This window comes from Aulonocara stuartgranti (assembly GCF_965226115.1).
Source record: "Aulonocara stuartgranti genome assembly, chromosome: 19".
In the NCBI taxonomy this organism is placed as follows: Eukaryota; Metazoa; Chordata; class Actinopteri; order Cichliformes; family Cichlidae; genus Aulonocara; species Aulonocara stuartgranti.
In genome coordinates this window covers 11,467,304-11,478,613 of record NC_138955.1, presented here as the reverse complement: position 1 = coordinate 11,478,613, position 11,310 = coordinate 11,467,304, and the positions used below count along the sequence as shown (strand labels likewise).

At 40.5% G+C, this 11,310-nt stretch overlaps 1 protein-coding gene across 1 annotated transcript; it reads left to right on the top strand.

Moving 5' to 3' along the window:
- Positions 1-132: 132 nt before the first annotated feature.
- hltf (helicase-like transcription factor) lies at positions 133-11,210 on the top strand. Its single transcript, XM_082515152.1, has 25 exons — positions 133-265; positions 565-767; positions 899-1,065; positions 1,449-1,591; positions 1,686-1,771; positions 1,981-2,052; positions 2,293-2,484; positions 2,587-2,661; positions 2,755-2,815; positions 2,887-2,941; positions 3,680-3,747; positions 3,853-3,900; positions 4,322-4,432; positions 4,555-4,646; positions 4,761-4,904; positions 5,071-5,203; positions 5,736-5,871; positions 6,449-6,628; positions 6,800-6,915; positions 7,269-7,453; positions 7,570-7,692; positions 8,143-8,255; positions 9,333-9,513; positions 10,392-10,472; positions 10,628-11,210. Exons 2-25 carry the CDS (start codon positions 567-569, stop codon positions 10,769-10,771), a joined length of 2,907 nt encoding a protein of 968 aa, XP_082371278.1. The 5' UTR covers positions 133-265; positions 565-566; the 3' UTR covers positions 10,772-11,210.
- The last annotated feature ends 100 nt before the right edge of the window (positions 11,211-11,310 follow it).

The window sequence follows — 11,310 nt, the reverse complement described above, 5'->3', positions numbered from 1 at the left end:
ATCGCTGTCTAATCGCTGTCTAATCTCTTTTTATTTTACAACTCATTTGATGACTAAACGTGAATGCTCTCATATAAAAATGTCTATTTATTGGGCGATCTTTTTAAACGAAATAATAATTTATTTTGAAAATTAGTACCGGATGTTATAGAGCAACTAAATCCGTTTTTACTTTTTGAATAAGCAGCGGATGAAAGTAGCTCAAACGTCAACAAAATACGTCAAAAACAACAAACTACAGTCTTCGCCGAGAGGAAGTTAAACAGTATGAACGATTTGTTTCATGTCGACACTCTGTAACAGTCTTTTATTTGTATGGACACACTACACATGCTAACTCTTAATAGCTTATAAGTCTGTGTGTAGGTATAGGTTGAGAAGCTAACTTTATTATATTGTTATTTATATTATAGTTTAATCCCACTGTTTACGTGCTATTTCTGCGTCTGCGTGTCTTCGAATTTAGAATGCGTATTTTCTGTCGTTACAGTCTGCAGCTTATCTTATCACATCAGTCCAGAGTACTCTGTTATCTAAACTCATGTTCTTTCATCTCTGCTGCAGTCATGCAGTTCAACCGCAGGTGGAAGTTTGGTTGGGGCAGGTTCAGTGAGGTGGACCTCTTCACAGATCGCCATGAATCCAATGCAGAGACTCTCTCACAGGCCATCAGAGCTGCAGCGTCTGAGGAGCCCGATGCAGACGGCAGCGTGCTGTTTGGTCAGCTCAAGGGAACCGTGGTCGGCCTCAGATATTACTCAGGGGTGGTGAGGATCAGTCAGGGTCTTTTTTTATTCCTCTAGTGGACAGAGGAGACAACACAGATCAGTTCTACCACACAGGTCAGAAACATGTGGAGAAACCTGAAAAGCAAAAGGTGTTTTTACTCTCTGGACAGGTGAACCAAGGGGAGATGGTCGGTTTAGTGCGGCAGCCTCAGAATCCATATGACCGCAACGCAGTGATGGTTGCCAACATTTACGGAAATCAAGTCGGACACATCAAGAAGGAGCTGGCAGCAGCAATGGCTTACATCATGGACAACAACTTAGCTAAAGTAGAAGGGTGAGCTGCTATGTGCCCGAAACTATTCTCCCTTTCAGAAAATAGGACTATCATTACTTGAACCCCTAAACAAAAGTACTCAGGTGTTGCAGACCACTAAAATCACATTATTAATCAAACCATTTACTCCTTTTTTTGTACATATATTCCTTATAGTGTACTGTTTTGGATAACAAATGTAGGATCCCTGGTTTGCTTCCAAGAGAAGAGACAAATCCCTTTGGGGTTGTGCAGGAAGGGCATCTTCCTGCAAAAATCTGCAAAACCAGACATGACATCGTCAAAGTGACATTGAGCTGAGGCGCATGTTCATTATTAGAGGATTAATGTTGGCAAATTGTAATTTCCTACATGTACTAGTACACTTCTCATTACTTTTTCAGGGTGGTATTCTCAGGGACGAAAAACACCTACACCATGCCGGTGATGCTGTCCTTCTGGGGGAAAGAAGAGAGTAAAAATTCTGTACTAGAACAAATGTCACGCCGAGGATATAAGCTGAACACAGAGGGAGGCAAACTGAAAGGTACGCCCTGCACAATCGCTGGACTTAATTTACTCAAATTTAATGTGTGTGTATGCTCGTGGTTCTTCATTTACCTGCATGCGTTGGATTTCAGGCGACAATCAGCAGTGGTATAATAGTCAAGATGCTCGGGCATTTTCATCCAAAAAAGGTGTGACCACTGCACTAACTGCCAACGAGGTAAATAAATTACATTAAACGTTTTAGTAGTACTCTGTAAGCCTTTATAGCTTATAATAAAATAATAATAATAATTATACATTTTATTTATAGGTCCGAAAACACTCAAGGACACCTTACAAGCAAATAAATAACAAACTCATGGGATGGACCAACATGTATCTGTGTTGAAAACAATGTTTTTTTACTTATATTTTTTTTCCTTTCAGCTAAAAAATGCATTTGATAACCTTTTCGAAGGGTTGATGGAGAGTAAGGATGGAGAGAAAGAAGCTGCTGTGGTAGGTACTTAATCTGTTTATCTGTTTTTATTTATTACCGTACCTGCTTTTGTCTGCAATATGTTTGTTTTTAAACTTCATAAACAACAGTTAAATGCAATGATTGAGATCCATTTATTTTTTTTATACTGGAGTTAAGGAAAGAGTTTTGTATTTCTCTCCAAGCTGTCACTACATTTTGCTTTTCTTTATATGGGAGTGCAGCTTTAGTGTTTAACATACAACCGTCTCTCTTTCCAGTCTGTGGCTACTCCCCTCCTGCTCCATCAGAAGCAGGCGCTGTCCTGGATGTGCGCTCGGGAAAACAAAGCTGCCCTGCCGCCGTTCTGGGAGAAGAGAGGCGAGCTATACTACAACACCCTCACGTGTTTCTCTGCCAAAGAGCTACCAGAGAGGGTTCGTGGAGGCATACTGGCAGATGACATGGGGCTGGTAGGTGACACACAGATAGACATATTAAACTGCACACATCACATGATCATATTCTAACAGCATCCACAGTCAGCGTATATTGCACTGTTTCCTTTCTTTTAGGGTAAAACACTGACTGTAATTGCACTGATTCTCACCAATTTTCACAAAGGAAAGCCGCTGCCTGTGGAGAAATGTGTAAGTAGGCGTGTGTTGCAGTCTTTTCAGGCAATATGCTTCATGAGTAACTTGTTTTCACCAATTACAAAATGTGTGTTTATATGTGTGCAGGTTGAGAAGGTTTCGCCCATTAAAGCTAAAACGACGTCACAAATGGCCCTAACACTGGAAGGTACTGAAAACTTTTAACACATTTTATGATTTTGTCGAAATTAAATAAAAGATGTGGTGTGTTTGCTTCAGGAAGCAGCAGTGCAGTTGGAGCTGGAGTGAGTGGCACATCAAGTGGTTCTAACCTGTGAGTGTATTATTGATGTACATTTCACTCAAATTATACAACCTCAATTCCAAAAAAGTTGGGACTCAGCGTAAAATACATGTCTCAAAAATAAACTGGGACAGTGGGACAGGGCCATGTTTACCACTGTGGAGCATCCCCTCTACAGAACTGTAAACATCCATACACCTTTCAAATTAATGATGCCTTTCCCAATGTGCACGCTTCCAATTCCACAGGCACTAAATCTTACCCAAGTCCATGCATTGATTATAGTGGGAAAATAATGTCTGTTTTAATGCAGTGCCAGCTGAGGACCCAAAGATCACAGACTTCAATAACGATTTTTAGCCTGTGCACAGAGATTTCTCCAGATTCTCTGAATTTTTTGATGATATTATGTACTGCAGATAATGAGGTATTTAAAGTCTTCACAATTTTGCATTGAGGAACACTATTTTGAAGTTGTTCCACAATTTGTAGACAGTTTTTACAGATTGGTGACCCTCTGCCTCCCTAAGATGCTCTTTTTATGCCCAGTCATGTTACTGATGTTTTGCTAATTAACATAATTAGCTGCTAAATATTCCCCCAGCTTTCTTTTTAGTACCACTTGCTTTTCCAGAGATTTGCAAGTCATTGCATTGTGTTTTTATATACATTTTACACAGTGTCACAACCTTTTTGGAATTGGGAATCTATTTTCTGCACTATTATATTCTGTGTTAGCTCATGACCCAATTCCCCTGTGTGAATCAGTACCCAGGAGGAGGTGATCTGTGTTGATGAACCACATGCAGTGAAGGCAGCAGATAAGTCAGAGAAAAGTAAGAATTGTCATCTCCACATGTTTATTTTAAAACTTTTGTTTGTGCATTTGTGACTCACTTGCATTTTTAACCTGACTTAACCTTAACCTGACCACTTAACAGGTAAGAGCAAAGAGAAGATGAAAGCAACCAAGAGAAAACCAAGCAAAGGTATAACTGTAACCTGTAGAACTGTGTACTTGTGATGTGGCTCAGGAGGTATAGAACATCATCTGCTAATTGGAAAGTTGGTGGTTCGATCTATGGCTGCTCCAGTCTGCATGCAAAATTATCCTTGGTGTAGATACTGAACTCCAAGATACACAGATTTACAGACAGTGTATGTGAATCTGTGCAATGAGTGTGAATGTACGATAGAAAGAACTTTGGTAGAATGAATGGGCGAATGAGGCATGTTGTATAACTGTGAGTGCTCAGATAGAGTAGAAAAATGCTTTAAAAGAACCAGTCCATTTACTGGTGAGAAAGTAGATGCATGATTGCACTGAACTGATTTCTTGTTTTGCTTCTAAACACTCTTAATAATCATTTCTTGTGAGTAAAATTATTGACTTGTATGCTCTTGGTGCAGAGGGATCGGTGTTGTTTGAGGATCTGGACTTTGCTGCTGCTCTGAGTGGCTCAACATCTGGCACAGGGTCAAAGAAGAAGAAAACAGACAAGAAGTCCAGTCTCACTCAGAGTGAGTTCCAACAGTGCATTTTTATTGAGTGTTTTATGTTTCTGTTTCTGTTTAAAGAAATAGAACTTGGACAGTCATTTAATATTTGATTTGGGCTTCTCTTTATTTTTTTACATGTGCAGTTGCTGAATCCTCCATCGCTGAAAGCCCAGATGACTTAAAAGCAAGAACAACTCTCATCATCTGCCCCCTCTCTGTGCTCAGTAACTGGCTGGTAAGAAGGCACACTTTGAAAGAACTGTATTTTTGCATGCCATAATAATTGGCTACAATTAAAGTTAAGAAATGTGTAGTTTTTTTCATCATTTTCCTCTCTTCTTTTATGCAGGACCAGTTTGAGCAGCACATGGACCCTAATGTGAAGCTGAATGTGTATTTGTATTACGGTCCAGAGAGAAACAGGAGTAAAAAGTTTCTGTCCTCTCAGGATGTGGTGATCACCACGTACAATGTCCTCTCTTCTGATTTTGGGGTGAGTATATACACAAATGTGTTGCAGTGTGGACTGAAATATTCACACAAATTAAAACTGAAGATAATCCAGCCATTGGGTACATTTTTTTTAAATAATTCATAAGTAACTGGACTGGATTTTTCTCCTAGGAGATCCCTAATGTACTATAATGATTTCCTTTCAGAATAAGAGTCCCCTCCATGGGATCAGCTGGCTGAGGGTTGTGCTAGATGAGGGACACATCATAAGAAACCCAAATGCACAGATGAGTAAAGCTGTACTTGACCTGAAAGCTCAGAGACGCTGGATTCTTTCAGGTATCCCATATCTAAATACACACACAGATTTCAATAGATGACAGCGATGGTATGGCAGGGTTTCTACCGGTCATTTAAAAGTCTGAAATGAAACTCAAGGAGATACAAGTTTTAAAATATTTAATATTTTCTGTAAATTTGTTATAGGTATAACATTTGAAGATGAACTGTTTCAGACTCATAAAAATATAAACTTTGTTAAACCAGTTTTTAAAGTGTCTACTTGCATTTATTTGCAATGCATTTATTTTAATGTGTATTTTTGTAGACTGGCACAGTAGACAGCTCTAAACTAATACCATAATTGTGACTATTCTGTGCTGTTTCATTAGCGTCTTCATCTACAGAATGAAAATAACAGAAATTATGGTAATTTCTGTTACATCACAGAATGATATTGGTTTGATAGATCTTAATACCACAACTGTAAATACCCAAATAAACAAATCCTCGACGACATCACAGTACGCCATTATGTTTTTTGAATATGTAGTAAACAGGCACACTCATTCCTCTTCCTCCTTCTCTTCAGGTACTCCCATCCAGAACAGTGTGAGGGATCTGTGGATGCTGGTGGCCTTCTTGGGTCTGAAGCCCTTTGATACGAGAGAGTGGTGGAACAGAGTGATCCAGAGACCCGTTACGCAAGGAGACAGGGCCGGCCTGCAGTGAGTGCTCAGAGAGCCTTTAACTTCTAGACTGCAGCACCGCATCAATCCTGCAGAGGGTGCCATTCACTTAAGAGTAGCAATAATCTTTCTGTTTAAAGCCTATTTGCTTTGCTTGCGTCTCCTTACTTTAATTTTAATATTGTTTGTGTTCCCTACTCCTTGCTCATTGTTGCATTCCTTGACTTTTAAAGTTTTTCTTTGTCTAAAAAAAAGCTTAAAGCTCCACGGTCTAATCTCTTGTACAGAGAGCCTCGTATCCAAGTTTTTAATCAGAATCACTTTGCCAGAATCACTTTCACGTTACTGTGAAAGATCCACGACAGACCTGACCACTCGTTCATGCTTTTCAGCATACTTTTACTATAGCTCTGCAGCTCACTGCTGGACATATACCAACAACAGTCACTCAGCACAGACTTTAAGCCGGCCTGGCGTGATTGCGGTTGCCATGCAGGTGCGCCCGCCTCCCCTGCAGTGGCACCGCAGATCATGCCCCGCATTTTATGTGAGGGTATGATAAAGTTGTTTTTTGTTTTTTACAGTATTAGTCTGTGATACTTGCTACTGTGTGCAGACACCTTCAGACACTAGTGAAGTGCATCACCCTGAGACGGACCAAGAACAGTGAGGTGAACGGGCGGCCTCTGGTGTCACTGCCTGAGAAGAAAGTCTACGTGGAGCAGGTAGAGCTCAGCCAACCAGAAAGGGAGGAGTACGAGCTGGCACGCACTGAAGGAAAAAACACCATTGGCAGGTACGTGTGGAGCGTGTCAGTGTACTTGCGCAAGCATGCTTGAGAGTGACGAGTGTTTTTGCTAAGACAGAAAGTACCTGTGTGAGATTATTTGACGGGACATGTGACTGTTGATTCATCCATTCATGTCAAATGTTATAATAAAATACGATTTTACGTTCATTTTTGCAGATATGTAGCTGAAGGTACAGTCTTGAGGAATTATGCTGATGTGCTTGCCATTCTCATGAGGCTCCGACAGCACTGCTGCCACCCTGACCTGCTGGCAAAGATGTCCTCAGATTTAGGTAAAATCTGAAATTTGTGAATTAACGAGATCAAAACTTTTGAAAACACCCGATGATCAACCTTATCAATGAGGAAACTCATTAGTGGGGATTTTGTTGTTTTTTGCTTGATAATTAGGATGTTTTTTACTTTGTTCTGCTGCTATCTTGAGCTCTAACGTGTTGAGTTAAAATATAAAGATACTTTAGGCAAACAGTTGACTTTGCTGGTAAAACCTTTTTCTTAACACTACCTGTTCTGAGATAATCAGTCAAACAAGTACTTGTATAATACAAACATTAGAAATGTTTCTCCTTTTTCCAATTACTTCGTTTGCTTATTTCTTTCCCTCCTCATCACTTTCTGGCTTTAGGTGCTGCAGCAACACCGGCAGAGCTGCGGGAGCGTCTCATAGAAAAGCTGCGGTTGGTGCTGGCCAGCGGCTCTGATGAGGAGTGCTCCGTGTGTCTGGACTCGGTCCGTCTGCCCGTCATTACACACTGCGCCCACGTATACTGCCGGCCATGCATCGCACAGGTCATCAGCACTTCGGGACAGGTATATGTGCATCAGGCATTTGTAAATTAGCTGTCATTCTACATAAAACAAATACATATTCAGTTTAATTTAAATTCATATTCCTCTCTTTGCTGATGCTCCATATGTTGGCACAGGAGGTGGCGCACTGTCCTCTGTGTCGAGGTGAAATCAAGACCAGTGAACTGGTGGAGTTTCCACAAGAGGAAATGGAAGAAGAGAATATTACAAAGCCTGAGAGGTGGAGGACAAGCTCAAAGGTACTCACTTTAAGTAGGAGAAAATAACAAACGCACTCAGTAGACCCTAAAACAGGAGCCATCCCTTAAGCTTAATTTTCAACACATGGTAAAGCTTCAGCTAGTCTTCGCTTGCTTTTGGTACTGGGTACTTTTATATCAAACAGAACATGAACACAAACACTGGCATATAACCAAGGTTAAGGTTTTTCTGATTCTCAGCATGTGGCTGTTCATCACACCTTGTGTCATTAAGCCCATGGTGCACACATGGAAACTCAAGTGACTGCTAATCTCTAAGCAATCAGTGGTCTGATATTTTGTATATAATAGAGCAGATTAGTTCTCTTTCACAACTTTAGCTGAGGTGGTGCCAAAAACTTAAAGCAAGCAGGTAGCTCCACGGTTTTGATTTGGCAGGGGTGGAAAATGGGTTTGTTCTGTGCCGTGTGAAAATCTGTGTGTTTGCAGGTGCAAGCGCTCATGGGAAATCTGCTCAGGTTGCGATCTAAAGACAGCAGCATAAAGTGTTTGGTCGTCTCTCAGTTTACACGCTTCCTCACCATCCTGGAGACTCCACTCAGGTAAACAACACTAAGATCATAGATTCAGGATTTGCAGTGATTGCTGTGGCTTTGATGGAGGACGGCAAGACAATAATGACGTAAGCAGTATGAGTGACAGATGGGATTAAGTTGGAGAGGGGCTTACATCAGGGATCAGCACTGAGCGCCATCTTGTTTGTTTGGTGATGAGCAGGTTGACAGATGAGATCAGGCGGGAGTATCCGTGGACTATGATGTTTGGACATTGTGATCTTAAGTGAGAGCAGGTAGCTGGTGGATTGAAAGTCAATGGAAGCAAAAAAGAATACATGTTCGTATTCTCGTATTAGAGGGAGGCTGGAGGAATGGTGAAGATGCAAGGAGCAGAGGTAGTAAAGATGGATGAGTTTAAATACCTGGGATCAACCCTCCACATCAACGCACTGCACATAAGAGAGTGTAAGAGTGAAAACAGTAGTGAGACATGCTTTAATGTATGGTTTGGTGACATTGATACTAACAAAAAGCAGTAGGCTGAGCTAAAAAATGCCAAGATTTATATTGGCAGTGACCATAATGAACAAGAAATGGTTATATGAGAGCAGTTTGGAGACAAAGTTAGAGAAGTACAGTTCAGGTACTTTGGACATGTAGCTTAGTGGAGGGTTAGTGGATAAATTAAACAAAGGATGATGGATATGGAAGCAGGAAGAAAAAAGGAAGACCTGCAGAGGACATGCAGAGAGTTGGTGTGACAGAAGAGGATGCTGGGGTAGGATGAAAATGAGGCGGATGATCTGCTGTGGCGACCCCTAAAGGGAGCAGCCGAAACAAAAAGGAGTAGGAGCAGCTGTGGCTTTGATGACCAGGGAAAAAATACAGTGCAATAAATAAAATTTATGAAGGAAGCTCTAAATGTGTCTTCTATTTCAGTAAAATTCAGCTAATCATTTCAGTTACTTTTACTATTATTAATGATTGCTTTAAAGCCTATTGATTTATCTGCTACAAGACAGAAACTAGCACTGAAAACATACAGACTGTGGTGTAAATGTAATTGATTGTATTAAATATTTTATTTGATTGGTCATCATGGAAGTGTTTCCTCCTCACCAGAGAGCATGGCTTCAGTTTTGTGCGTTTGGACGGCACCATGACCCAGAAGAAAAGGACTCAAGTCATCCAGGAGTTTCAGAGCTCAGCGGCCGACAGCCCCACCATCATGCTCCTGTCACTCAAAGCCGGAGGAGTGGGGCTTAACTTGACCGCTGCCTCTCACGTTTTTCTCATGGACCCCGTAAGTACAAAGCCTGGTGGAAGCAGACATTCAACCACATAGGTTGGTGGCCAAAGACTAAGTTATGTAACAAATTGATAACATCTAGGAATCATGTTATCAAAGATTGAGATTTTCTTTGGTGTATGTAGTGGAGGTAGACTGACTGGAATAGGCGAGGAACAGGTCTCTGAACATTAATTAAAGTTTGTTAATCTTTTTTTAATCATTAAAAAAAATGAAAGGAAAAAAGAAAACAACACAAATACCATACATGGCTGTGTGACTAGGTCAGGACTTGGGCTCTTATCTCATAACTAAACTGATAGAACTGGTATGCATCAGGATCTGGCTTGCTTTACCACCTAAGGATAATGTTGAGGTAATGCTCACCGGTCATTACTTGTGCAGATGCCAACACTGTGCCACAATCATGTATATTCACACCGGATGGATGCTTGACTCACTGAAGTTTATTAATGATCAGTTCTGCTGCTTAAAATAATCATTAGTTAACTGAAATAAAGTGATGGTAGATTTTCTGCAGAACATCTGATCTTTTTCAGCTGTTGCAGCGGGGAATCCCTGTGGCTGCATTGATGTTTCACAGACTGACCTACTTGCACATTTGTACCTCCAGCCTAGCCCAGCAAGCTGCATTGGTTGCACCGATGTAGCTAGCAATGTCATGGGGGTTGCATCACAAGTCAAAATGGCATCAGAGTGCACCACTACTCAGCATTCATTACATCCCGTTAGATGTTTGTGCACAAGGATGACAAAGACGATCTCTAAGGATCTCGAATCTCGAAATCTATCTTGTCATAGAAGGTTTTCAGGAATAAATATTGCATATTTTCAGTTACCGTGAACTCTCTCTCTCTGTGTTTGTGTCTTAGGCATGGAACCCAGCTACTGAAGAGCAGTGCATTGACCGCTGCCACCGTTTAGGCCAGAAAAGGAAAGTTGTAGTCACTAAGGTCAGTAATTTGGCTCTCACTATTTATAGTATTGGAAAGACATATTTTGCTTTTTTCTGATTAGTGATTTTTTTTTTTTTTTAATTTAAAAAAAGATGCTAGATTACTAGAGAACTAATCATGTGACCATGTTTGTGGGTTTTTTTTTGCTGCAGTTCATTGTGAAGGATTCAGTGGAGGAGAATATGGTGAAGATCCAGAGGAAGAAACAGGACCTGATGGAGAAGGCATTCGGATCCACCAACACTGACAGGAAGACATCTCGCATCGATGACATCGTAGCTCTGATGGAGCTGTAGACGTCTGGTACTGGACTTGAACTGAAGCGTTAACACGAGTTACAAACAATGATTTGCATTTGAACCGTAACCATCAGTTATTGTGTATTCGTTCGCCATGGTCAGGCATAGTTTCTGTTGATGATAAATGTGCTCAACGGTTTTTAAGTCACCATTTTGATACAAAGATGCAGGACGTACCACTTGGCAAGCATTCATATTATTCAGCTGTGATGTTTAGCAACTGCTACTCTTGATTTACATGTTTTAACAAGCCAATACTGTGCTGATTACTGGAAGCGGCTGATAAAGAGATTAAGGTTAATAATTAAAGGAGGTGAAGGTTGGACAAACCTAACTACCTTGTAACAGTTAACTTTTCAGTTTTCCCCATGCAAAACTGAACAGTTGTGAGAGTGTTTTTTTTTTTATGACTCTAAAATTAAAGAAATGCACATGACTGATGTAGTACATCTGTATCTGCTATATATAACTAAATACAACAGCTTCCAGATGTTAAATGAAAACTTAAATGAAGAAAAAAGGATCTGTGACACATC

Bases quoted from the DNA above. Each gene is read 5' to 3' on its own strand.
- hltf (XM_082515152.1), top strand. From the start codon at position 567: ATGCAGTTCAACCGCAGGTGGAAGTTTGGTTGGGGCAGGTTCAGTGAG. The intron at 7,454-7,569 runs GTATATGTGCAT...ATGTTGGCACAG, and splicing joins TCATCAGCACTTCGGGACAG to GAGGTGGCGCACTGTCCTCT. The intron at 10,473-10,627 runs GTCAGTAATTTG...TTTTTGCTGCAG, and splicing joins GGAAAGTTGTAGTCACTAAG to TTCATTGTGAAGGATTCAGT.